This window comes from Odontomachus brunneus, unplaced genomic scaffold (assembly GCF_010583005.1).
Source record: "Odontomachus brunneus isolate Ranch 3 - 2012 unplaced genomic scaffold, Obru_v1 Obru_scaffold_031, whole genome shotgun sequence".
Classification (NCBI taxonomy): domain Eukaryota; kingdom Metazoa; phylum Arthropoda; class Insecta; order Hymenoptera; family Formicidae; genus Odontomachus; species Odontomachus brunneus.
This window is the reverse complement of record NW_022639481.1, coordinates 2,431,273-2,458,377: the sequence shown is the minus strand read 5'-3', so window position 1 is coordinate 2,458,377 and position 27,105 is coordinate 2,431,273. Positions and strand designations below refer to the sequence as shown.

The window sequence follows — 27,105 nt, the reverse complement described above, 5'->3', positions numbered from 1 at the left end:
GGATGGGTTGCACAGCGAAGTACTTGAAAACTAGACGAGCCAAGACGAGACGAGACGAGACGAGTCTGACTGAAAGTGAAGCCGGGAGAGGTGCATCCGCGCGTAGCGAAAGAACGGGGCATTAAAAAATCAGGAAGCGGAGTTTAATGAGCGACTAGCACCAGGAAATAATGTCGCGTACCTCGCTGCCGGGAGTTATTAACGACACTCTTTTTACACTTTCTCGGTTGCAGAAAGAGCGGGCCGCAGGATTGCTTATCGTGATAAGGAAGTCGAAATGACTAAAGATGGAGAAGGGAAGATATAACAAATTAGAAGTAATTGTATAGACGCAATGCAGAACCTAGTAAAAAGAATGTCTCAACTACTTACTTAACTGCTGCACACTTCATATTTATTTCAGATACACAATATACGAATTACAAAGTAATCTCTCAAAATTATATTTTAAATACAAGATACCATTGCAATACAAAGTACAAAATACTATTGTAGTTCGAGAAATATGGGAAATAATACTCTTAAAAACGTCAAAACTGACGCGTCAAAGTTCACAATCGGAGCAACGAATCAAAATAAAGTAGCGATAATTTCGACAACGATAACGACAATGTTATCTTCGATTCGTCATAGCTATCTTCATAGCTTGCATAACTCCCACCGTGGCTTCGCGGCCATTAATTAACTGAACACGCGTTCTGTGTCGACGTACCGCCGGCATCAGCAATCGGAATCACTCATTTTAAATAGAGCCTTAATTAATTCGCGTATTATTTGCGTATTTTTGATCGTCGTCCGTTCAGATAGATTCTTTGATGTGCCGAAATCAACCGTTCTCGATTTCCTGCCTTTTTTATACTCGACATACAAATCTCCATAATTTATATATTTTTTTTAATTTAGAAATTTTGAATTCTCTCAGTTTCGGTAATTACGAAATTCTATTTTAAATTTTGCCTAATGCAACTTCTAGCAACGTATGTGTGTGTATGTGTGTGTGTAAGATCAATTATTTTTTTCCATTGAACTGACCATTTAAAAAAGTCATATTATAATTCATCTGGTTGAGTTTCGTTTCAAAAATATTTATATCAAAGAAATCAATGCATGCCGATCTCGAAAAGATCTCTGCAACTATTTATCCGAATATCAATTTCATGGGACGAGTCGTAACAGTGGACTCGAGGACTATTTTCGATCTCCTATCGAATCAATGAGGGACAAACTCGCGTTCGTTCCAGTCACATTCAAAGATCGTTCATTTTCAAAGCCGATGAGGCGTGATGGAGACGACCGAAAGATTCCTAGATACCCATGGCCGATGTCAAGCCTCTTTTACTCACTGTCTTCTGACCGGTTCCAGGATCGAGATACCGATAACACGGATGATCGATGCCGTACTACACGAACAGAAAATCGTCGATGACAGTGCGACGGTGTCGAACACCGACGTCTCATTTACTTCGTCGAATGCAATGGGCGGCAATCGCGCTGGAGTAGACGTCGTCGAAAACGTTCTCGGAGGTTTCTTTCGAGAAACGTTTACGTTAAAAATAAACTTTGCTACATTGTCCGTTCTTTCAAATTTATTGATTAAAAAAGATGGTAGAGAGATTAATGAAAAAGGGAAAATGTTGATTGAATAACAGTGGAATGTAATTAGTTGAGAAGACAATACACACTTAGTGATTAATGAACAACTGAAGAAAAGGCATGTTGGAAGATTAATGCATATTTATTTTAAAGTGACAACGCGAAACAAAAGTATAGCAAGGCGTTCTATTGTTGGGAATAACAAAGGCTGAACTCGATGAAAAGTATGCGTCCTTCTCCGTCAAGGGATGACGCTATACTGCCGTTCCTCTTGTCTCTCGTCATCCTTTTTCGACTTAGAAACTTAACGAATAATCGCGAGTTGAAATCGCATCGGCGCGCTTGCTATGCGTCCTGAATGCAGTTCGATGCATATTGCATGGCCGAAGGAAAGAAATATCCGCTCGCGTTGCAATCCTGTGTGAACGCAGAGCTCTGGTGGAAATCAGAACAGGGCGTCGTGCACGTGAAACAGCATTTATAACACAGATTTTTCGAAGCTTGGCGAGTAGAAAGGTAACGGCGGCTCGTAAAAAAAAAATAAAGTTAAGTGGGAAACGGACAAATATATCACGTACTGACACACAAACTGATATTTCCTTTTTTCGATTATCTAATAGAAAAAATGTTAAATACATTAGAAATTATAATTATTATATGCAATCGTAAAATTCGTATTAAACGTCTATATTTATTTTTATTATATTTTTGTCATTATCATATTGTTGCAAAAATCTTTGAAAAAATATTCATTTCTATAGTATTGTTATAAACGTTATGAGATATTAAGTTACGAGACATGAACGTTAGGTGGCATTTTATATTAGTTTTTTTTTTATGTCAATTCGTTTTTAGCATAAGGATTCTTTTGATAAAAAGCTACAAAAATTAATGGATAAATAAGATGTTTATGGCGTCTCACAATGGATATTTATCTGTTGAGAGAAAGTAGTTGGCATAGAATACCGCTTTTGTGGCATATATAATTTATGCCACAGAATCGGTATCCAGTTTTGCGTAATTCAGTCTGCAGCGTGTTGGATATAATTTCAGCTTTAATGGCCGCATCGCGTTTTCATAGCTCCGTATAATCGAACCGTCAAATCACCGATGTTGCGATATTCAAAAGAAACGCGCAAATACCGCATGTCGTGAATTTTGATGAACAAAAGCCCAAAAATGAATATAATGATTATAATTTTTCGCGATAAGCTTTCTTCTTTAAAATTACAAATTCAGTATTGCTTTAGCATATATTAAATTTCTTGCGATTCTTTTCATTATTGCAAACGGAGCACGGCATACTTCTCCATTATCGTTGCTCAACGAATCCAGTTAACCCACTGGCGAGACAGGACTGACAATGTGCTGGTTTTTGTCAGGTGAAATTCTGGTTCGCCATCATGATTTGCACGCCATCACGCGACTTTCCATTGAATCTCCTTCGTGGAAAGTCTCGTTGGCGGATTTTGTTGTCGAAAGCTAGTTCTATGAATAAGAGTAATATGCAACCGTCATAATCTACTTTATATGTGTTTAGAAATACTAAGCAAGTTAAATGCATTCTATAAAAAACAAAATCCCTTTGAAAAATATTAGTTATTTTCTTTGCGTACGTCATAAACATTTTCTTTAAATTTTGACTATACGTTGTACACAGTCAATATCAATATATATATTTTTAAATTTAAATCGTCCTTATCACACATACGTATACTAAAGTTTAAAGAAAACTAATGAAAATATAACCAGCCTCTCTTTCAACTTAAAATACTTAGGATACAGAGGATGAGAAGTAAGGAGACATACACAGACACACGCAATGTATATTGTCAAAATATATTCAATGAAAAAATGATCTTGCAAAAGTTGGACAATCGTTCCGCATCGTTACAAGGAGGACTAATAGTAGGAGCAGTAATATCAATAGTCCTGCGTATCGTCATTACTATTATTACCTCTCGCCTAGAGAAGCACGACCGCTACCGAATGCAATTAATAGAGCCCTACAACCTATAGCGGTGCCTTAAGAAACGTACGAGGAACGTCCTTTATTTACAATAACAAGGCCGAACCGTGTGTCACTTCCGTCGCGGCCTGATCTTGAGCAATAATATACACAATTCGCGATTCTGTTTATAAATAATTAATATTATCTCCGTCAAAATCCAGCGTTCCATTCGCGCGTTTAATTAATCTGTGGGTTGCAGTTCCGTCTGTTACCCTTTCCAGTTTCAAACAGAAACGAAAAAAAACGTGTTGCACAAGAATCAAATAACATGAACTCATTGATAATTTCTGTGTATAACCAAATAATGTATTCATCAATATCTCGTTAAGCTATTTTTGTTTAACGACGATTCTTTCCCTTCAGAACCTTTCGGGACTTTCAAAACGCTGAATTTTCACGTAGTATCGGTAAACATCGCGACCCTTAGTTAGGCTTAGACGAATAAATAGGTCTCGCAACTAATTACATTGCCTTCAACGAACGACTTTAATGTTTTGTTCGTGACAGTTGGCCACAATCCGAGCTAGAATAAATACAACGATTCTGTCGATTAAACGAACCCACGCATCAGCGTGTTCGCGTTAACTTTACAACATTTTGATTAGCTACTCGATCCGAAGCAAGATCTTCGAGGAAACCAATTCCTCAATTGGCAAGCGACATTGAAAGATTCTTAAGATTTACATCAATTTACTACTAGCAGAATAATCGAGTCCAGCACTTTCAAACCACATATTTCTCGAACTTCGGTTAGTGCTGTCACTATGAACTCGGGTGGTTTCTGTGCCTGGGTATACCCAGGTATCCATTTGGTGCTCGAATTCGCGGGGTACTCGGATACCATCAGAAATAACCGAGTATTCAGATACTTAGAACCAGAAATCATCATCGAGCAACATCTATCCGTTTGATTTTCGCAACAAGCTAATTCCGATTTAGTCTTTTATTTTCTAAGGTACTGTCTACACTAATCACAGTACTCAAGTACCCAGGTAATTTGCAAAATAACCTGATACCCGAAATAGCCGGGTTTCGGAGTAGGACTCGAGTACCCGGGTACTCGGATATCGATATCACTAATCTCGCTTCGTAGCCGATCCTCGCTAATCGCCTATTACCGTTTAAGTTACTCGACACCGCGGAAACGTTATTCTTGTTTTTACATACTCTACGATTATTCACAATTTGCCGTCTTCGCGCACTCGCGGGAAGTATCACTCACGTGAAAAACTGTCCGGAAGGATGAACGTCTCCAAGCACGCAGGTCTTATCGCAAGACGAGGTGCGGATAACGCTAGTCGGGAAGAACGAACTTAGGCCTCAGGAATCACGCACAGTCCAGAGACGTCAGAGACGCAGGACTGTGAGGACCACCGAGCATGAAGGGCGGGCTCATCGGTGGCCCGCCACTTCCGGTGCTGTTCCCATAGAGTTCTATGTCACCGAGGTTACCACTGTCCACCCCGCCGTCGCACTTGTCAGATTTGCCCTCTTGCTTTAGCACCATGCGCCGCCATTTTGCTCGCGCATTCTGGAACCAAACCTGAGAACAAAATAAACGGAAGGGTTGGGCGTTACATTCGGGTGCGGAGTCAAAGGTGCTGACGAGCTCGTCTGCTTGTTGCGGACATGACTAGTTGACAGCGTGCTACGGCTTAACAGAACGTTTAATTAACGTCTTTACAATAATAATAGTATAATATTATTTTTAATTTACTGAAGTTATGCTGTGCATGTCGCGTTGCGAAAAACTTTCTGAACATCTTGTGCACTCACAATTGCAGGGCGTTAGATATCAGATCCACCTCCTGCTCATGTTCACACACAGACAGACTTGTGTGCGCGCGCATTTGTACAGAGATTTCCCCATCTTACCAATAAATGAAAGACGGTGTAATCTGCGTCGCCATTTTCAAGACAGTCTCCTCCTTCGCGTATTTCCGACGAAAGAACTCGCAAACTGATGCGAGTGTTTCTACTTGGGGTATACGTGAGCGTGCGCGCGCGCGCGCTCGTGTGATTGCATGTGTGCGCGCGCGGCGAGTGTTCGTGCGTTTCGCGATCAATATCAAACAAGATGGCGACCAAGAACCCTACGAATACAATAGCGGCCACCTCCAACCCTCTCCTTCGGACTCAACGAATGAACGCAGAAGCAGGAGCAATGTAACGGAATGAAATGTTATACGAGAGACTGGAAGGAATATGGCGGTGATAACTGAGCAATAACATTTTTTTAATTATACATTAAACAAGATTCTCAGCTATACAATCAAATGAGAGAAGACAGCAAATAAGAGCCATTTAAATCTTTCAGTTTTTTTAAAGATTATTAAATGTAGATTATACATAGTTATAGATTCATATTCTGACTATATACTTGACGCTAGATATGGCTATCTAATACTCGAGGCGAAGTTGCATGTGACCTTTAAATATTAAAATTAGACGACCATGCTTAACGTTAAATATGCCAATAGAATATGACCTATAGGCTTCGTGGAAATGCATATTTAACCTTTACCATCGTCTTCGGAATTTTCAAACTTTGGAACAATGAACCATAAAAGTTGAAAACTTTGGAACTATTGGTAAGTCTTTTTAGAGCACATAATAAGGACTTCATCTCGCCGAATTCCTCACTTTCCAATCGTTATTACCTCATCTCACCTCGTTTCTTTAACCTTTAAATTCCTAACATCTTCTATATCCAATCGTTCTCCTCTTTCGCCGCTGCTCCCAGGACACGCTTCACAAAGAAACACGCGAAACTTTCATAACAGCCCAATAATTTAACGGTAGTAGGTTAACGAGAGCGATCCGGCGCATGTCCAACGTTACGGCGAGACTTAGCCGGCTGCTAGGATTTTGACTGTCTCCGGATTGACGCTGGCTCGTAATTACGGAGAAAGGCCGCGGTTCGTCGACGGAAATATCGCTCCGTTCCGCGCGGTTCTTTTAACTTCGCAGCCGCGCCGTACGCGCCGCACTAATTGGGAGGAGAACGCGTGTCTACGCAGCCTCGTGTACGCGCGCACGTGAATATTTTTATAGGGCGCACCCTTCCAAAACGAGAGAAACGCAAACCGAGCGCGAGAACCACCGACTATCCATCTTTGAATTTTCTTTTTACAGCTCGTCTTTGCATCTGACCCGCCGCAATTGTTCTCGTTATTTATGTTAGCTTGTAAACGTTACAAACTGAACCTAGTTGATAATAAGTAGACTATGCATATCTAGTTGAATAATTGAAAGCCGCTTGATGCACAAGAAGTATTTTATAATTGTATGTACAATATAATAGCTTAAGGTCAGATTATAAATTAAGCTAGATTAATTGGAAACAACAAATCAGAGCGGTATAACGGGTCGACATGGCAAAGAAAAGATTACAGCGGGCGACATTTGACTTTAAGATGAAAGTATCATTTCTTGGATGTATATCTAATTCTGGACATTTTTATTGCTTTGGTCTTTAAATACGGATATATAAACTTTCACAAAAGTTTATAAAAAGATACATATACACATATATTGTATGAAAGTTGAAAGTTTAAATATATTCGTCTATAAATGTACTAGTGAGAACGTTCAGGGTACTTCCACGAGCATTGATACTTTTACCTTACATGTCTTTTTTAAGATTAGAAAAACGCACGAAGAATCGTAAATCGAATGAACGGGCAGTCTATTTACCTGCAACACCCTTTTTGGTAAACCAGTTTTCTGGGAAAGCTGCTTCAGGTCCTTTGCGTCGGGATTGTGATTGATCGCGAAATAGCTCTTCATCGTCCTTAACTGGTGATGCTTGAAACTCGTTCTCATTCGTTTCGTTCTGCTGTTAGAGCCAGGCATGCCTGGAGTGCCAGGACCTCCTCTGCCGAAAGACATGTCTATGTAGTCCGCGTTTAGATCTGCAACGTAAATCCAAATAGTGCCCTCGTGAAATCTTTGTTTTCTTGATAGCTGCCAGAAATTAATTAGGATTTTTATTCTATCGCCACTTTTAAAAAAGGAGCAAGCATTCGTGAGAAGTAATTCGAACTTTATCTTATTAAATCGGTTTACTCGAATTCGATCTTGTCTTCGATTCGCCTCGAGCTGTATGAACAACACCGCCGGTATCGTCGCTATAGACAGGAAAGCGTAATAGATCAGCGTGCTGGAATGAGGTATCGTGCCTACAAACTATTTGCTGCATAGAGTTGTAATTGACCGTGTATCCACCGGCCTTTCGCATACACTATCGCCATCCTCCTCCAACGTTCTTTGCACTCGAGGAGCTAATGAGCTGTGATACGCATCAAACAGCGCTAGAACTCGCTTCCGTCGGTACATCGTGTTGCTTCGGCAAGCTCGTTGTACTCGAAACTGGGCCTAGTTGACAACTCTATTCAAACTCGTGGCTGTCCTTGCTTTCTGGGAGATATGCGAATCGTACAAGCGCAAATAGAACGTCTAGAGAATGTTTAGTTAATCCAAAGTACTGAAGTTTCAATGAACCCTGAGTTTACACTTTGCAACATTATTTTTATAGTCTCTTCTCAATTCCAACCGAGATTATATGATCTCTACTATAAATTGTAAAAGAATGTTGACGATATATCCAAACCCATTAACATAAGACTACTTGCTATTCGCCATATCGGGATGTATGTGTGTCAAATAATTAATACGAGTAATTTCCTGACATAGTCGGATTATGCGTTTGCGCACAATATGGCTCTTACTTCGAACTACAACCAAAATTCAAATGCAATTACTAAACGCACGGTTATATATCTCGCCTAAAAAGCAAAGGTTCGTCGCGACCCTTAGTAATGGCCATGAAAAATTGCCGGCATGATCCACGATAGATCAGAAACCAGCTTGTGGTACCGGACGATCACCTGCACGCCGCTACAATCCTTTTTCACGGCGACACGGCGACATCGAACGACCTCCTCCAGCGAGGAGAGTAAAAAGAGACAGAGAAAGGAGAGGTGGCAAGTGGAAGCTTTGTGGTCCGCAGTGGTGGTTCTGTAGCTTGAACCAGCTGGAACCAGTTGTTCCCACGACTGGTCAACAATCGGAAATTAAGTTCTCAACACTGCCGACGAGTCGCCCACGCGAGCACAACGCGACGCGTACGCGCTTTGTTGGGGATTGGATTCGGAAATTTATGTCGCACCGACAAATTTTATCAGGCTTCGGTGGCAAACGTCGCGCGCCCACGCACGCCCGTAAATCACGTCGGGCTAGTCATGCTTTCCCCACGAGGTGCAATCAGAGGTTGCTTTCCGAGAACGAGGACAAATCTGACCTCCCGATCTGTGGACTTTAGGATTTTTCACAGTTTTAGAGATCATAAGTCTGTAGTTTCCAAATTGAGAGACTAAAATCCTAAAAGTGGTGTACGTTTGAGGTCGGCAAATTTGATGTTACAAAATTTTAAAGATTTGAGAACAGGAAAATCCTGATATTTCGAGTTCATGGGCTGAATCTGGGAGTTCAGAGCTATGCTCGATCCCTTTCACATTCCCGAGCTGCCTCACGTTGAATCTCTTCACGTTGAAACAACAATCACGACATCGCGACATTGATCCCTCCCAACTAAATCTGCAGGGGGATCTCCGCTAAACAATTCTTAAAGCTCGCACTCACCAAGACTTGCGGTCATGGTTTCAAGATCCTTCGGCTTCCTCTTTCTGGGTCTGCCCTTCTGTCTAGGCGGCGGAACAACGGTGGCGGCGCCATTGAAGTAAGGTACCTTGGCGGGTGAAGACGCATCGGGTACGGAGGGTGTCGAAGGCTGCAGGGGTACCGGGCTGACGTGACTGTGAGGGTGCTGGGGGTGCATCGAGTGATGAGGATGCGGTGGCGCGTGATGATGATGATGATGATGAAGGAACTCGGGCGAGGGAAAAGGCGGCTGGCCAGGATAGTGCGGCGGATAGACCGGAACCGGCGGGCTTTGAGCCGGATGCAGCTCGGCGCCCATCTCGTAGTGCAGTCGACAGAGCACGGCGCCATCTCGCATGCCGAAGTGGTCACCCTTCGTTAAGGGCACTGCACAAGCCGCGCACGAGAAGCAGCGCACGTGGAAGACGAGCTCGCGCGCACGCATCACTAACTCGGACGCCAGGATCGCTGCTTGACAGCGCGCGCACCGCTTCATGCTACCGAACATTCTGCGAACAGAACGAAAGAGATCAATGTTACACTGTAATGCATGCTTTCTTCTTTATATTGTACACATTATGTCGCACCAAGTCGCATTAGTGTGTTGGCACATTTTGTGTACTCTTCTTGCGTTTGATCTTTACAGTCTGAGTGAACGAAGACGAAACGTTCAAGTCTGCGCACCATAAAGATCACGCTACGAGGCAGATCACGATCAAAGAGCAGAACACAGACTGCACATACACTATTATACATAAAAGTGCAAGGGTCTTTATCCCTGCCGATGGATCTCACGTCCAATTAATCGAAGAAAAAGTAATTCGCACGAAAATAAACCCGGTCGTGACACCGCAACGTTATCCTGTATGAACACATTCCGCACGTCTGACTACTATCGCGCCGCGATATTCCTCGATATCAGAGCATCCTCAATGGGGTTCTGTTAAAGAAAGACCACGTCGAACGACGGGTAGTGAGAAAGAGATAAAAAGAAAGAAAAAGAGGGAGGACATATACGTCGGTTGATATCGCGAAGGCGGGAGAGGATACGGTATGGTAGCCGCGCGCGCGGAGGAGCAAAAGGGCAGAAAGGGAAGAAGGAATATACCGATGCACCGGGCGCCGTGACATCGCTACTGCATTAGCGGCACCCTGCAGTCTCCATTACCGGGGCCGGTCGACTATCTGCCGGACAACCACGCCGCGGCTACCTACCTAACCACCTATCTCGCTCTTCGCCTTCCAAATATATTACCTCCCCGCGCGCCCCTACTAAAGAACCTAGATAGAGACGTGGCCGATCTTATAACGCTGATCCCGGAGCCGGTCCTACCAAAGCGTGTGCATACGTTTACGACGTCCCAGCCAGCGTTGGAGTCGGGATCGGAAATGGATATTTTGGTGACGGCGAAATAAACGTTCCCATGAAGGTCCAGATCTCGCGCACCGCCCTTAAGTCTCACTGTAGGACCTTCAGGTCCTTCAGTTTCCGCGCATGTCGAACACTCTGTATTAGCGCCGTCAATATGAACCGATTGTTCCTATACTTGGATAGTATTTATCTAGTACTCAAACTCGCAGGTATCATCTGGATATTCGGATATTACATGGAACAACTGGGGGTTGATACTCTGATCCAAGCATCACTTGGTACTACTCGAACAATACTTATATAATTTGTATCATGTACGATAATCACATATAATACTTGAATATACCAAGTAATTCTCACAATAATTGGATACCTAAATACCTAATTGATATTTAAATGCGGATACCTACACCATTACTTGATATTTGAATCATCACATCTTGAATTTCTTTCTTTCGTCCTTGTTTTACTATGTTTCAACGTTATTTTGATATTCCAAAGTTACTAGATACTTGGATTACCTTATTTCTGTGTTTTTAAATCAACGTATTCTTGGAGATTCTAAGATTTTGAATCCTCTCGTCTTTGATACGCATCTTGATACTGCAGATTTTTTCGTTGTCAGATTCTCCAAGTGAATGAAGGATTCGTTCGAAATACAATGTCGCAAGCGAAGTTTCCATAGATCAAAGATATCTATGAGAATGAAATAAGTGGGAACAAAGGAAGGATGTGAATACACGAAATGACATCCGTGATAGAATCTGCACGATTGAAAAACGAGGAAATGCAGCATAAATATGTGTAAGCAAAATGACTTTTGGAACGGGGTAATTTACATCCGATATTGTCTTGTACGTACGATATTGTCTTGAAGCCACATTATATTTGGACACACAAACGTGTGATATTTTTGAAAGTAACCAATTCTAGTTTCCGCGACAATAGTGAAATCCTAAGTAAATTGTGAAGGAGTGCACAAAAATGGAATAAACGATTTAAATTTCGAGAGAGAGATCGATCTAAAACGTCGCGATATTTTTGTTACAAGGGAGGGTATCCTTTTGGTGACAGCTTTCGCGAAACGTAAGAAATCGTAGGAAAATTCAATGGGTCCTTCGCAAGACCTAATCTGCGGGATCAACCGCACCAAGTCTCTCGCTCTTTGACAAGAGTCTCTTGACTCGGGGCGCATTGTCATCGTTTCTAATCCTATTGGCTACCCTAGTCCCAACGGGGCGATGATCGCGACTGACGCTGGTTTGTCTCCAGCGGTGTGAGACCGCATATTTTCGCCTAATCGGATCTGTCGCGCCTTGTTGGCCAATCGACCGAAATACACGGCCGGATGAATAGCGACGGCCGGCGAAAATTGAAAGTAGACAATGCGTGGAAAATGTAGCTTGGAAAACAAACTTCAACAGAAATCATTCATTGTAGTTTCATAAAATAATATTTGCTGAAAAATTCAAATAACGTTTTTCAACCAAAGAGATTGATTGGAATGTGAAAAAATGTACAGTATAGCCATGAATTATTGAACAATCTATTTTCACTTACTTCAGATTTGAAATCAGGATTTATGATTGCGCAAATTTAGCCAGGCAATCTTCCGCCACTAATCTGTTTTCATCAAGTCAGGATGTTTTCCGGAAGAATAATAATTTATGTTCAGAGAGGGAGGGTTACCGTAACACACGAGAACGTAACGTAGCGTGAAACAGCGCGAGACATTGTGACACGACACATAACGCAAAATAAAGCTCTTACAACCCAACTGTGTTACCCTCAATCCCATAAAACATTCTTCTCCCTATTTACTTCTCGTCGAAACATACCACACCCCGTACTATTCTACGTCCGACCGAGCGAGCGAGCGACCAACCAACCAAGCAACCATCGCAGGTAAACGTAGCCGGCGATTAGAACGAAGCCGACTCAAATCTACAGAGTTTGCCCCCCGCCGAAAGAGACCTGGAGGCGGTTTTTCGGGACCTTTCGTCACCTCTAAAGTCCGTCGGGCCGGATGAATGAACCAGCCCCGGGTACGACCACATTCAGGTCTTCATCCTCGGGCGGGACAAGGTGGGGGGACGCCCGCAGAGTTTTACAAGATGCGCCATATGCGATACATTATTATACAATGCGCGAGAGCGCGCTCTAAACGCGCCATAGTCGCCCTCTTCCAGGGGAGAAAAGAGCGGCGGAAATCCTTTATGAAACTCGTGCGAGAGCGCGGCGGACCGCTCACCGCGCGTTCGCACACTCGGACCACGTGGACTCGCCTTTTCTTTTTCTTCTCTTTCGTCCTTTCCCTTGACCGTACTTGCAGCGAGAGAGACACGCCGGTCTTTTCTCTCTCGCTCTTCCAGAAGCAAGATATGTCCACGGCGAGGGAAACGCGCGCCGCGAAGAGGAAGCTTCTTCATGTGTAACTTTTGCTCCCGATGTTCGTGGGTCGTCCTCGTGTAACGTTTGATGTGACAGTTGTGGTTGAGGTATGATAATTAATTAATAGCTTGAATTTACCGTCGGATAATTTTCTTATTTTTACGACCACGAGACGTGTCTGTCGCCGCCGCCGAGAAGGCGGTTCTTTCATGCGCGCACTTGACAGCGCACTTGATCAGCTTGTATTCACGTGATATCTGATGTTAACATTTTCGAATCACCAAGTGACAGTCGCGTCAACTCAGTTAAAGCATAGTAGTATAAATTGCGCGATAACGCTCTTATCATCCTTACGCCTATGCATCCGTCTCACGTCTACGTATCGCCTATGTCGCCGATGCATTTCTCAAACCACGCGCGCACATTTATTTCACGCGCCGCGCCACAATCGGCGAATCTGCCCGATTAGATCTGCGCTGCGGTTATCGCCAGATGCATTAATTACGGTGTAGCCGGGGAATTCCACTCAGCAGCGCTGCCCGACGGCCTTTATCGTGGAAATAATAATTTACGGCATCGGTCGCCGGGCAAGGCCGGGCCGCTTAATCCCTGAACGCGCGCAGAAAACGGGTTGCCGGCAAAAATGTAGTTAGGCCGTAGCTCGATACAGGGTGTCCCCAAACACAGACGTAATCTCGCCGGTGAGCGTGAATTGTTCCTTTTTTCCTCGCATAATTTGAAGTTAAACCCTTCTGTGAGAAAATTTTTACGGAGCTCCAGATAAAAATTTTGCATTCTTTATTTATTGCCATAGTAACTGGCTCGAGTAGCAGTGAAATTTATACTGACAGTATTTATGTATACAGAATTTATTCTGACGGTACTCACGATAAAAAACGTTAATGGCTTCAACATTCAGGTACCTGAGTTCTGTCTGAGTTTCTCGGATATTTCCTGGATACTTGGATATTACTCAGATACTCAGATATTACTCAGGTACTCCAAATCTTATGAACATTTCCTGGATACTCGATTATTTTACAAACTATACACAAGATACCTGAGTACTTAGATACAGAAACTATCCAATTTACACTAACTGAACAACTATTTGTATTAACAAAAAGATTTATAATCCTGCTACTGATACTAATACATACGTAAACAAGACATACACACACAATTATTAAGGAGAGTGTTACATACAAGTATTCGTTGCTCAAATGTGGACTTTAATAAACTTATACGCTTTGTTTGAGTGCACCGTATACATAACAACCTGCATACGTGTAAATAGATATCAGCGCATAGACCTTCGTACTGTTTGGACATTCAGTTGCTGACTTATACGACAGAAACGCAGCACCATAAAGTGCGTATCTGTAAGAATCTGTATCAAGGCCACCGACAATCTTTGTCCAATTGTCCACGACATTATCTTCAAGTATCTAGATTTATGGACACTCACTTCCCGGGAATCTGAGTCTTCATTTCCCAGATTATTTAAAAAAATTTTAAGATTTGAGACTTCCTAATGCAAAAAAACATTCTTATACATATCGATTACTTGTGATGTCATCTACATGGCATCTATTCGCGCTTCTTATTATCCACTCTTTATGTACACGTCACCTGTTGTGATCACTATTTGCAATTTGTGTATTTTTTACAATCAAAGATCATGAACATCGCTGTCAGCGCGTAACGCGATCTTAATAGCGGACAAGCGCGCTCGCGTGTATCGCATTATTAACGACACGCGCTCGCCGGAAGTGTCCGCGAAAGAACTGATGAATGATTTTCGCGTTAATTCCGACCGACCGTGCGGATGGTGCTGGTTCGCACGGGGTTCGACGCTCGTATGAGGAGGAGATCTTCGCTCTCGGTTTTCTCGCTTTTTTCGGCCGTGCTACCTCCTCGCACGTTTTATTTTATGAATAATGTAGCGACAGCCTGAACGCCGGAGCCTGAACGTTCGCGCGCGAGCTCGGAGGACACACGCTGCGCGTGGGACGCTACGTGACTGCTGCCGGCACTGCTCGCATTAATCTAGATCACGGCACTATATTACCGGCCACCTTCTTATTGGCATACCAAGCGACGATCGAGCGGCTCTTCGACGGTTTACGTATATATTGCTGGGCTGTTATGCTATTCTCATCCTCAACACTATATCCAGATGGTCCTTTTAGGTCTCTTCATATTCCTAAACTTGCGGATTTGCAAATCTTTTTCTCAGGGTAATTTCTAATCTTCATATTTTTAAATCGCTCTTGAATCCTCAGTTTTTACTTCAGTCATTATCTCAATGAGTTATACGGCTTTTGATCACTAGATTGAATCACATACCGACTTGCAAGAGGATCTTTGCAAATCCTAGAGAGCTGCACTCTTTTCAGAAGGAGAGCGGAAGCTCACCTTTTATTTTTCCCCCTTTGCAATGGAGTCGTGGAAACACGACTTCTACTTCATCCTCCAACTTCCAACTTAACTTATCCGTGACGCTAACTAAAAGCCCGACAACGATTTACCAGGGAGCAGCAATCTCACTACTTGTACGCCGAGATGTCCGGCTATATACAGAAGTAGTGGACACGCGGATTTATGCTTCCGCGACTGGGGACAATCCTGTAACATACCTCATCGGACATTGTAATAGATGCGGGAAATTACAAAGTTGTAATTTACCCGGAACGTGCCCTACGCATTCACCACCAATGCGGCCGCGCATTTCAAATGTAATTTATAATCACATGTCGAAAAAAAAACAAACTTCTCCTACTCTGCGGGAACTCTGGAAAGTGTAGCCTTGTGAACTTTTTGAAATATTACACTTGCTATGTAGCGCGACTCGAAGCATATCTCGAGAAGTTGCAAGTGCATACCTGAACTGCAGATATTTAAATATTATTAATTCAAATCAACTATATCAACCGTATGGAGAATCAAAATTAGTGACTAAAATAACCAAATTTTTTGTACTTTTATATACAACAACGCAAAGTTGTAAATATCTTTCAAATAAAAACTCTAAAAATACGAAGCTAAATAACACGAGAAGTCAACGAAGCAACAGATATCTGTATTTTTCATTCGTCGTTTTCACGAAGTTACTTCCGCAACCTTGTTCTATGCGCCATAAACTTCCACCTTATTCGCAACGAACACCAAGCAGTGCGATGTAACCTACACGAAGGGATACAAAGTCGCCGGCCTGTAAGTCATGCGAGCGGCAATCTCCAGCTGTCCATCTTGCACGCGGTGGCTCACACACCGGTAACGCGATACTTTCGCGAGGAATGGTTTATGCGGTGACAGTCGCGATTCCGTGGCGAACGCACGAGTGGTCGCGCGTGACCTTGGCAGGACCCGCGGAGAAAACGCACCCCCTGCCGGGATACGCGGCGAATCCCCCGGCGAATACTGCAATGAGCGACGACCGGCCACTCGTAAAAACCACCAACGGATTCCCGCCGAGACGTATGCAGAACGAACTTTATATCCGCGATGGAGGACCTCTGGTTCTTTTGGACTGAGCTCCTCTCTTTTTGCACTATCCTTTGTTAATTTATGAAAAAATATAGTAAAGCAGACTCTATCTGCTTCTGCTATTAATTTTTTACTTTTATTCAATTACAAAAAATTCAAAAGGGGAAGAGAGATCTTCCTAGTTATATTCCAAAAGTCATGCAATGGTGAAAGTCTACATATTTAACCCTTAGTGGTTTATGTGAAAAACAGCACTGCATGTGACCCTACATGGGTCTTTCGAGTCCGGCCTTTTTATCATATCTTTAAAGTGGTTCGAAAAATCTGTAAAAATGCATGGATATACTTTTAAATTTCTAGAACAAATACCTATACTTTATTGTGCATTTTTTAGAAAGAACAGAAAATCCAGGACTCTTCAACGTGCTGAAAAATTTCTATGAATAGAAACCGTCCAGACTCAAAATACTCATGCAGAGCCACTCAGAATTAATCAAGTACACATAGAAAATATTGATCTTTAAAAGTAGACTTTTTAAGAATAAACAGTAATTAGTAATTGCTGTATAAAATCAGCATCAGTATGCTGTATAAAATCTGTATCAGAATATAAAATATATTCCTGAGATAGAGAAACTATCAGGTCTACCCACGTATCTATCCAGTACTCATATTATGGTCCACTACCTGAGTACTCGAGTGATATCCAAGTATCCAGGTGGCCGGATGTCAACACCAATAGTCATTATACTTATTAAACAATAGTATAACGCTGATAACGACATAGAGTATGCCCGAACTTTGCTTCGCCATTTCCCCGAATTAATTTCGCAAGGGTGTCCGCTGATGTGGATGGACAAACGGATGCTAGCGGGGCGCCATTGTCCGTGAATCTGATAACGCGAGCTGGTACATCGTCGACGGAAGGACCCCGTCGTTCGCGTTCTCTTCGGTGATGCATGAAGTGGGGCCTCACGCGTGTGCAGGTGTCGCCGTACAAATACGCCCCCTATCTCACGAGATCTACTACATCGAGGTATCGCACCGATCACTCGCCTCCTGCCATCCGTAATAAAGAGACTATATATGCTCCAGCTGGGCCATCACAATTCACTCGTTGATAACCTCCAAGGAGATTCCGCGGTGTCTCTTATATCTCAATCGACCTTATTGATGCTAATTTCTTGCGCCCCATGAATCTCCAATGTAGCAGTGTTCCAATAATACCGGATAGAATCAGTCAATGTTCGACAGAACCAGTAAAATGAAATTTTAGAATTTAAAAACAAGATAGATAAGTGGGCCTTGTAATTTTAGTTGTAATTTTTGAAGCTTCCAAAATGTCAAGACACAAAATTCCTCAAAGTGTGAAAGTTCCTAGGTTGCAAAGTTCTAAAAATCCTAATATTAGAATCTATCAATCCCAACTAAGAAATTTTTCAAAATTATAATAATGCAGAGAGATAACACGACTCGACGGGTTTATTGTATTATTGTGATCCAAGAAAGGAATAGAGAAATACCGCGATACTGGAATGGCTACCGATGATGCACATCTCCACGATGCGTTACAGTGCGCGAAAGTCGGCCGGCTAGCCATTGCACGTGTATTATGTTACCCTGCTCGTTCCGTCGTTGCCGTAGCACGTGTGTCGCTTGGCTAAGATCGTGATTCCGCCATCATATTTATGTCCTCAGCCGCGTTTCCTTACATGAAAAAGGCGCGCCGAAGTTCTGGAAATACCGTGGAGATTCTCACGTTCGATAAATGAGCCGATAGTTCAACCGTTACTTTTACGAACGTCTAATTATCGTCGAAGGGTATCTTTATAAGCACCAGCGTTGTTTTTTCCCAAAGTACTTTCCGAAAGAGAAAATCTTTTATGGTGTTGGGAGACGCCATGTTGATGAAAAACTAACGTCAACGATTCCCAACCTCGCTAAGTATTGTCGATAAGCTTAAAAGGAATGACTTTCTGAGGAGATTGAAGCTAGCGCATTTCCCTTGGCACTCAATCGCGAGACTAAACAGATCTGTAGGTAATGCAGGATAGTTTAGTGTAACGGTGGCTATATCTGACACCTGAGCTTTCGGATGGTATCAAAGTTACCTGCATAATACCCGCGAATTTGAGTAATACTTGAGAGATACTCGAGTACAATATGGAATATATTCTATTGACAGCACCTAGTGTAATTCAATGCAGTTACATTTTGAACGAAAAAGATATTCTCTCTTTTATTTTTTAATTATATAAGAAAATAGCATCACTCGAGCGCAGATTACGATTATTTTAGTTAGGACCTCATGATACTGATTCTCGTTTTATCGAAACGATCCTCGCGGGTACAACGAAAGCAAGATGCTTCCAGCAAGTCGCCGCCGCATCTTAATTATAAGGGCTAAATTATGAGCGGTCTCCCGGCGCTGAAATATTTGTGTGTTCGCCGGCCGAGGGTTATGGCTCAATTACCACTCGCTATTTCCTTTGCAAGCCGTTGATTTAAGGCGACCACTTCCTGCGACGGAAACAGCGTCCCGACGATCATCGCCGACGACAAAATTCGCATCTCTTTAACAAGATTTCTGGTTGTTGATAACACACATAGTCACACAGTTTCGCTCCCAAAAGTAAGATGTAATCAATGACTCATGAAATTATAAATCTCGTATAATTAAATGGTCATCCAAAGCGCTTGAGGGATCTACAGAGTTTCTGACGTATACAAATTTTATGCGATTTTACCAAAACTAAAAAGTTTAAAAGTGAAACATGAAAGTAGAATATATGTAAAATTTTGAGGATTTTTTTAAAGAATATCACAAATAGTATAAATATAAATTGTTTAGGTACCAAAACATTTATATGTCCAAAGAGTTCAGGATCAAAATTCCAAAAAATTCGAACAATTAGTACTTGAGAAATCTCAACTTGGCTTTCTCAATCGTCATGTCATTCTCCTTTTCTCTTCGCACCTCTTTTTCCTTTCCGCTCCGTTCACCAGTGCTACATAGACGCGGGTGGTAATCGAAGCGTGTCTATACTCTTGATTGCTGATAAATTGCGCTAATGCGTTTAATGAATGAGCAGATATACGATCCAGATCCGGTGGTACACATGAATTCTATATGCCACTCGATGCTCTTTTTTTACAGGAAGGTAAACGCACCAGCCCTGCGTGCGTTGTACGCATTAACTGCTGCGTGAAATTAGTAACGAATGAGCGCAGATGGTTATGCTGGCGCGAAGATACTGGAATGATCAAATAATTTCTGTTCAACCCCGTGCACACGAGTGATTTTCTCGCGCGTGGTTATCTCGCCACGCCGACTGTCGTGACGACGAAACCGTCACGTCATGTATACGCGAGATTTTATTCATTAAGACGCAACATCAACATCATACAATAAACGATGAACGATGCGATAAACGGCAAATTGTAAGCCAAACGCGGAAATTGACCACATAACTGAATTTATCATATCTCAATTGGAACAAGCTTCCTGAAGTATAAACGTATTTGCCATGTGGTGGCAATGGTCACGCATGGCAAATCATAGCGTGTGTTTTGCACGACAGACTTGCAGTCCAAAGCATCTCCATGAAAGTGTACGTGTCGTGCGCGCATATATACTTCGTATATTTTATAATTATACAAAGTATATTTTATCATATATGTTTAGGCGGTCGACGGACGCGTGCAATGACCGCGTGAATTCAGTTTTTTCACGATTTCTTGTGCAAGATGCAAGGAACTGTGCTAATCTGGAAAGTAAAAATCTATTGAATTTACTCCAATTTGGTCTGATTGCTCGTAATCACGGTAGACTATCGTATTGTCAGATAATGTTATCTGAAAGGATAAGGTTCTAGAAATTCAAAGATTTAATAATCTCGCAAGAGCGAAACTTATTTGAACGACTCACAACCCGCCCGAAATTCGTAATTAATTAATAAGTCAAATGACTCATATAATTCTGAATTTTGATTTGAAGCGCGTTACATCTCCGGATATGTGAAACTTTTTTCAATTTCACGTTCTCTCATTCACGCCTCGATTAACAACGAGTGTACATCTCGCCTAGCAGCGCGGATCGAAGCACGACGAAGGTGCACACGAAAAACATATATAGTGTCGAGAAGGAAGAAAGGTGGGGCGGTTGAATAGCAGAAGAGAAGAAGAGAAGGAAGAAAGAAGCGGAGTAGTCCAGGAAGCTCTTACCTCCTCGGCGTGCAACGATCTCTTTACGGGCAAGCAATTTTTACGACGGAACCACCCGGCCGGGCCGAAGCAACACGCAAGGTGACGAGGTGGTTTCGACATGTAACGCGACGATATTCGTATTCTTCCTCCGGAAAGTGACTCGTTAAGACTTTAACAGCTATCAACACGCAAGCAAGATCATTTTCAGCCAGTGATCACCGAAACAACAAATCGCAAAAGCTATCCATTTAAGCTTAATCTACAATATGCTCTTTGCGTTCTGTTTCTTGTCTTCTATCTTTTTCTGACTTAAAGTTTAAGGTTTGAGTCAGAAAGATATAAAGAGAAAGAAGCAGGAAGCAAAGAGCATATTGTAGATCAGGCTTTACGCTTCGAAAACTGTGTGTTCCAACTCTCTCTTCCTCTCATATTTATCGTATTTATAAAATTTTATAGTGGTATTACTTATGTCTTGTCGTGCATAATTTATAAAAGAATCTATAAAGACTGTTGCAATTTGTGTTCATCGTAGATTCTTCATTTTCAGAAAAAAGCCATCTTCTTAGTCATCTGTTGCATGTGACACAGACCTTTCGGTTGTTTCGATAATTTGATCAAGAGTTGTCTTGGAGAGACATTTTCTGTCAACAAGAACAGCCCACCTGACAGATATTCGATAATTTACACATCATTCTTCATCATTCAATTTTGAATGAGCATTACGGTAAGGCCGAATTCAGTGCACAACACTCTCGACTAATAACAGTCGATCGTCGAAGCACGCGAACACGCGTGGATACGAAGCGACAAGATAAGGATTTAGGCTAAAATCGTGTCGTGACGGGATGTCTGTGCTATTCCATCCTTGGTGGCAGCTTCATATGACAGCGTCGCGCCGTCATGTGCGCGCACTCACGCACGCTCGCACACGTGCGCACTTCTCGACGTGACTCGCGTGCACGACAGCGCACGACATGCGTGCGCGTGTGTACATCTCTCGCAACATCGTGTCCTCCAAACGGAAACCGCAGATCTTATAAAAAACATATCAAGTACTAAAAATAGGACGCACTTAATATAATAGGACACATAAACTTTCAACGCGAAACAATGTACTCAGTTTCAAGTAAAATAAGTAAAGCGAATAAATCAAATGAGGCAAAGAGTCACAGAGTCCATTAATTATGATTGAAAGTAGAATTGGGGATCCATGAATAAATGCACGACTTAACGAATTGTCCTTCGAGAGAGATGAAATAAATTCTGTGACATATTTATTTATTTATTTATTTATACTCTCTCTATTATGCCGTTGAGCTCACATCGTTTGTTTAACGAACCGAATCACCGAATGTGACGAGTGCTGGCTAATTTAGTTTCTCAAGCTGCGTGCACGCGATTCTCGTCCTTCTTCCTTCCTCGCCTTCGGATGCTACGAGTACATGCCCGATAAAACCAGCTGCTTATCCCAGGATCTCGGGTTCACCCTCTAAGATCGGCTAATGCGATTTTGGAGGCACACAGCGCGAGAAAGGAGAGATGAAGAGAAGCAGTTCCCGAAATTGCGACGGAACCAGCGGGCGAGTTATGTTCGCTCGCGACGATTTCGAGACGATAACGCATTAAAGAGACACCGGTGAAGCCACATAATTGATGAGCTCGTGGCTTGACGACGCCGCAACGGCGGACACCAAAATTAAATCTATATAATGTAGGGAAGAATCTAACACGTTCTACCTCCGGTTGTCATAACTTATAAATAGCTAAGAATCTTCATACGATATGTTTGTTACACAAGGATCGTTTTATTTGTGCCAATTTATGCCTACTGAGTACTAGGAATAAGCCTTAAGAGGAAAATGGGCGAACCGTCGTTCTGAATTTGCGAATTATGTCTTTCGTTAAGTCTAATGAACTTTGCAAAGTGTTATCGAACATAAATTGGAACTAAATTAATTAACGGAACTCATCCTGTCTCTTAAGTAGCACGTCTCTTTATTATCCTGACTTATCGTAATTCTATCAGGAAATGTGCTCAAGCGACGATGATCAAAATTAATTTACGAATTCGGGACATGGTCATAGAATAGTTATTTCGAATAAATAACATTTTCTTAACCACTTCTCCTTACACAATTCCCAGAAGACTTCTTAATTTAAATGAAAACTCGAGTCAGTCGAGAGAAATCACTACTCGACCGGTTAGAACAATCTGAAAACTCGATGAGTTGCCAATAGTTGACGTCACCGAAGAAATCATTCAAAAACAATGATTGAATGCACGTGGAATGACGTCGGCGCGATGCATGTGTCCGTCGCTCGCAAAATGCAGATAGACGGTGATTTACTTATCAACAATCGACGCTCCGCCGGAGGTAAATGGTCGAGTCGTGACCATTAGTCCGTGGATCATGTACGTATGGGCCGGTCCATACCTACGAAGCAACAAGGTACGCGAATCGACACCGTGTGAGGCCCGGCGAGGCCCAACACGACGTCAAGTCATCCCCTACAACTCTACAATGAAACACAGCGACGTGTTTCGAGCAGCACTCGATATATTATAGGCAAAGTGCACAAACTATTTACTCGATCCTCGTTTTTTCTCACATTCAGTTATCTACCACCTTCTTGGGAAATTGGCAGCTGTTAATTTTATTATAAAGAACTCCTACGAATTTAGTTAAATCTAATTAGGACTATCTGACTATCTTTTTTAGGAATATCTGACTATCTTGTTTTCTCTCACTCCCTTTTTACGGACAGAAAGAAAAACATGATATATATTTTGTAAATATACTTGAAAATTAAAATATTACGGACGTTCAGGAAATTATATATTCTCGGAGCAAAACAAAAAAGAATACACTCGAGAAAGAATTCCTTCAAAGATTGCACCGTGCGTTAGCCTACGTAATGCGGCTCTATCAGCGCAATTTGTAGCTATTTGCGGGCACTTGTAACGACCAAAATCGCGAGCGTATACGGAGAAACTTGCAAGTTACGCAAGAGACGACGCATTTTCAAAGTGGCTCTTCAAATCGGCCCTGGAATCGCAGAAATTACTTCGCGCTTGACTTGCTCGCGTGAGCAGTGGGACTATTCTCGGTGGTTCGTAACAAGCCGCAGCCTCGCATCGCATTGAACTAGAACGAAATAGAACGAAACTGCTGAATATAGCCATGAACATCGATAAGATCGTTCGCAAGAAGTACCAGGAACTTTCATGAAGTGTTAATGCTACCGTACGGATGTACTAAATGATCTTCGAATTAAGAAGATTATTCTTAAAGCTTCAAATCCAACCATAACTCCAGCTTAAATAGTGCAACTTCATATCACCTTTCGATATTTCAAGTACTAATTAGATTATGCACACTTCTCATTTATTAAAAATCAGTTATATCGATTTCGCTTAGGATTTAACTTTGCGTTAATTCTCCGTCTCCGTTTACGTCGTAGGCATGAGTATGATCTAGAGAGCTAAGCAGTAACGCGAACTTACTTAATCGAGGTTGTTTAAGCGAATCTAAGCTGTATTCACTCTAATGCTGTTAGTGTAAAATGGACGATTTTTATATCTGAATAATTAGCCAATACTACCCGAAATAATCGTGTACCTAAGTACTTGGAATCAGCAATCACAGGTGATATCCATTTGCCATCGGTTATTGATTTGCGCAGCAGGTAATGTTTGCTTTTCTAAGGTACCATGTCACTCGAATCGTTCAAATACTCGTATAATTTGCGAAAGAAATAAAGATGGCCGCGTGGCCTTGGTACTCAGGAAATACCAAAAAGACTCGTATATCCAGATGGTACCTGAATACCCAGACAGTGAAATCACTAAGCCACTCACCGATAGTAGTCCTTCTTGCAATAGATGTTCCCGTCTCTGCTGAAGCAGGTGCTTTCTCCGTCGAGACCCTGACGACAATGTGAACACTGGAGACACGCGGCATGCCACCTCCTGTCGACGGCCTGAAGATAGAATCTGTCGGATATCCTGAGGCCACACCCCGCGCAAACCACTCCAGGAATGTCCTCGGATTGTGCGGGTGGTGTAGGCGGTGGTTCCAATTTCGGGACTGCGTGCAAGTGTTCCGTCGTGGTTTGTTGCTCCTGTGAGTGCGTTTGCGAGTGTAAATGGGGGTGATGATGATGGTGATGATGCAGATGGTGATGATGCGTGGTCTGCGACGGCATACTTAGGTCACTGGCATTTTCGAAGTTTCCACCTCCCCTGTACTCCTGTGCACCTGCTAAGAAGAATATTTCGTCTTTTATTTATATACTCACTTATAATTAATATCGTTAGCCGCTTATCAGCTTCGAAAACTTCAACAACTTCAAAGTAACTCAGAATGATTTAAAAAGTTTCCAAGAGAGAGAGAGAGAGAGGAAGTAAAGTATCAAAACAAAAATTTCAAAGATTGCATTTTTCTTTTTATCAATAAATTCTGCAAATTATCCTTAATGGATTCTAACATCCCTTAACCTCCTCTGATAGATAAAAGAACGGTACCTCCGGGAGAATCGTAGTCTCTCGAGTCGTAAGGGGTGGTCGATCTATCGTAACAGTTGTTATTGGTACCACAGTGAGTCTGATGCAGGGGCGTATGATGGGGCCCATGATGATGGGCGGCAGGAGGGCTGCATGGTAGAGTAGTGGGTCGCGCAGCATCGCCCATCGACGCGGGAAGGCAAGGACTTAGGTCCCGCGCCTGGTCCACTGCTCCGGGCCCCCCCGCGCTACCAGGCCCCCCTTGGCGCCCCACAGCCAAGCCGCTGCCACGCTCCTGCGAGCTGGGCGGCTGCTGGAACAAATCGATGTATCGACACTTTAGTTAGCGTATCAAATCGGCAGTGCTCGCGTTTATTTGTCTTGCTAGACGAAGCTGGGCGGTACTAACATGTTACACAAACGTAAACATTCTTCATATTACATTCAGCGAACAATACACGTTAACCATGACTTGTCATTCTCCTTGTAGTTGATGGTAAGCTAAGAGCTCGCCTCTATGTGTACGAGTGTTTGCAATATTTCTCACAAATTTGCGAACATAATGATTCATATCATTGTTATTACTAAAAGCACCTTGCGGCTCCGTATATATGCATATTTGAAATGGGTATTCAAAAAATAACCATGAGAGGAGATTGGAAATCGATAAATACATCACTAGCGGAAAAGGTACACGTCAATAGCGACGAAAACAGGTAGAAAGAAAAAGAACAGGTGGAAATTCAGAGAAATTTAAGGAGCATCGGAATGCTGTGTATAGACGAGGCTGAAAATATTGCCAAAGCCAAATGCGAAAAAAACCAATCGTGCATATGACACCAATAGAGCGAAAGAGAGAAATGGGAAAAGTGAAGAGGGCAAGAAGGACCGAGATATCGTAAAAGATCAGAGAAGCGAAGGTGTAACCAGGAGAGATGCGAGACAACTAACAGGACAAAAATACCAAGACGACTAAGGAGGAAACCAGAAAGACGAAGAAAAGTAAACGAAGAGAACGAAAAGGATCAACTGAGAACGGAAGAAAAGAAGATGAGATACAGGTAAGAGGCCAGAAGGAAAGACAGAGAGCATCGAGAAGACAAGGAGGACCGATCGGACAAAGCTCACGGGCAATAGAGGCGAAGTGACGACGGGTTGCAACCGCCGCTGTCAGTAGAGGGAAGAAACGTGCAGGGAGAAAGAGTGGCACACCAGCGACGGTAGCCGGTCGCCTCTGATGGATGTTGCAAGACACAGTGCGCGCGTTCGTGCGTTCGCGCGCATGTGCGCGACCCTATAAGGCGCCCGGAGGCGACCAATCCGAGCCACCGTCGTGTTTCAACTGTCAACGCGCTCGCCGCTGCTGCATAGACATAAATTACAGCAAGAGCTGCCCTCTTGTCGTCTCTCCTTCCCCCTCTTTCTCTCTCTCTCTCTCACTCTCTTCCTCTCTTTCTCGGTTTTGCAGGATTACTTCGACCGGTTTCAGAGGGGTGGTGTCGATTGAATTGACGCACAGTCAGTCAACGGTATACTACTTTATACCACAAATTTGTAAAAGTTCCTTCAAATTTTGGAAAATTTCAAAATTTTCTTGAGTTTGTCAAAAACGAAGAATACCCACAAACCTTTATAAAGTGTCAAACCTTTCCAAACATTTCCCCGAATTTGACCATATATTTCCCCAAAGTTTATTGCATGTTTTATATATATATATATATATATATATATATATATATATATATATATATTGCATATGTGCATATTGCACTCAAATCTCACGAAAACAGCCTCCTATCACGAGTAGACAATTAAAGTTAGAGAAAACCAGCGACAGCAAGCGGTAAAAATTCGTAGAACGATCATATCGGCTAGTCG

The 27,105-nt window shown here is 42.4% G+C and overlaps 2 protein-coding genes across 5 annotated transcripts in view; one reads left to right on the top strand and one right to left on the bottom strand.

Annotated features, from left to right (window-relative positions):
- LOC116843273 (mitochondrial inner membrane protein OXA1L) overlaps positions 1 to 27,105 on the top strand; it is a 155,605-nt gene that overhangs the window by 74,986 nt on the left and 53,514 nt on the right. The window lies entirely within an intron of this gene.
- Positions 3,419 to 27,105, bottom strand: part of LOC116843271 (protein apterous-like) — a 34,361-nt gene continuing 10,674 nt past the window's right edge. Inside the window, exons 2-6 of one of the 4 annotated variants that reach the window (XM_032813560.1) lie at positions 25,249 to 25,540; positions 24,583 to 24,985; positions 9,248 to 9,774; positions 7,301 to 7,518; positions 3,419 to 5,147 (exon numbers count right to left, since the gene is read on the bottom strand). In XM_032813560.1, the coding sequence (XP_032669451.1) occupies positions 4,932 to 5,147; positions 7,301 to 7,518; positions 9,248 to 9,774; positions 24,583 to 24,985; positions 25,249 to 25,540 (1,656 nt within the window). In that variant the 3' untranslated portion in view covers positions 3,419 to 4,931. The remainder of the gene's footprint in view (positions 5,148 to 7,300; positions 7,519 to 9,247; positions 9,775 to 24,582; positions 24,986 to 25,248; positions 25,541 to 27,105) is intronic. The other 3 variants (XM_032813562.1, XM_032813561.1, XM_032813563.1) reach the window with 3 other exon arrangements.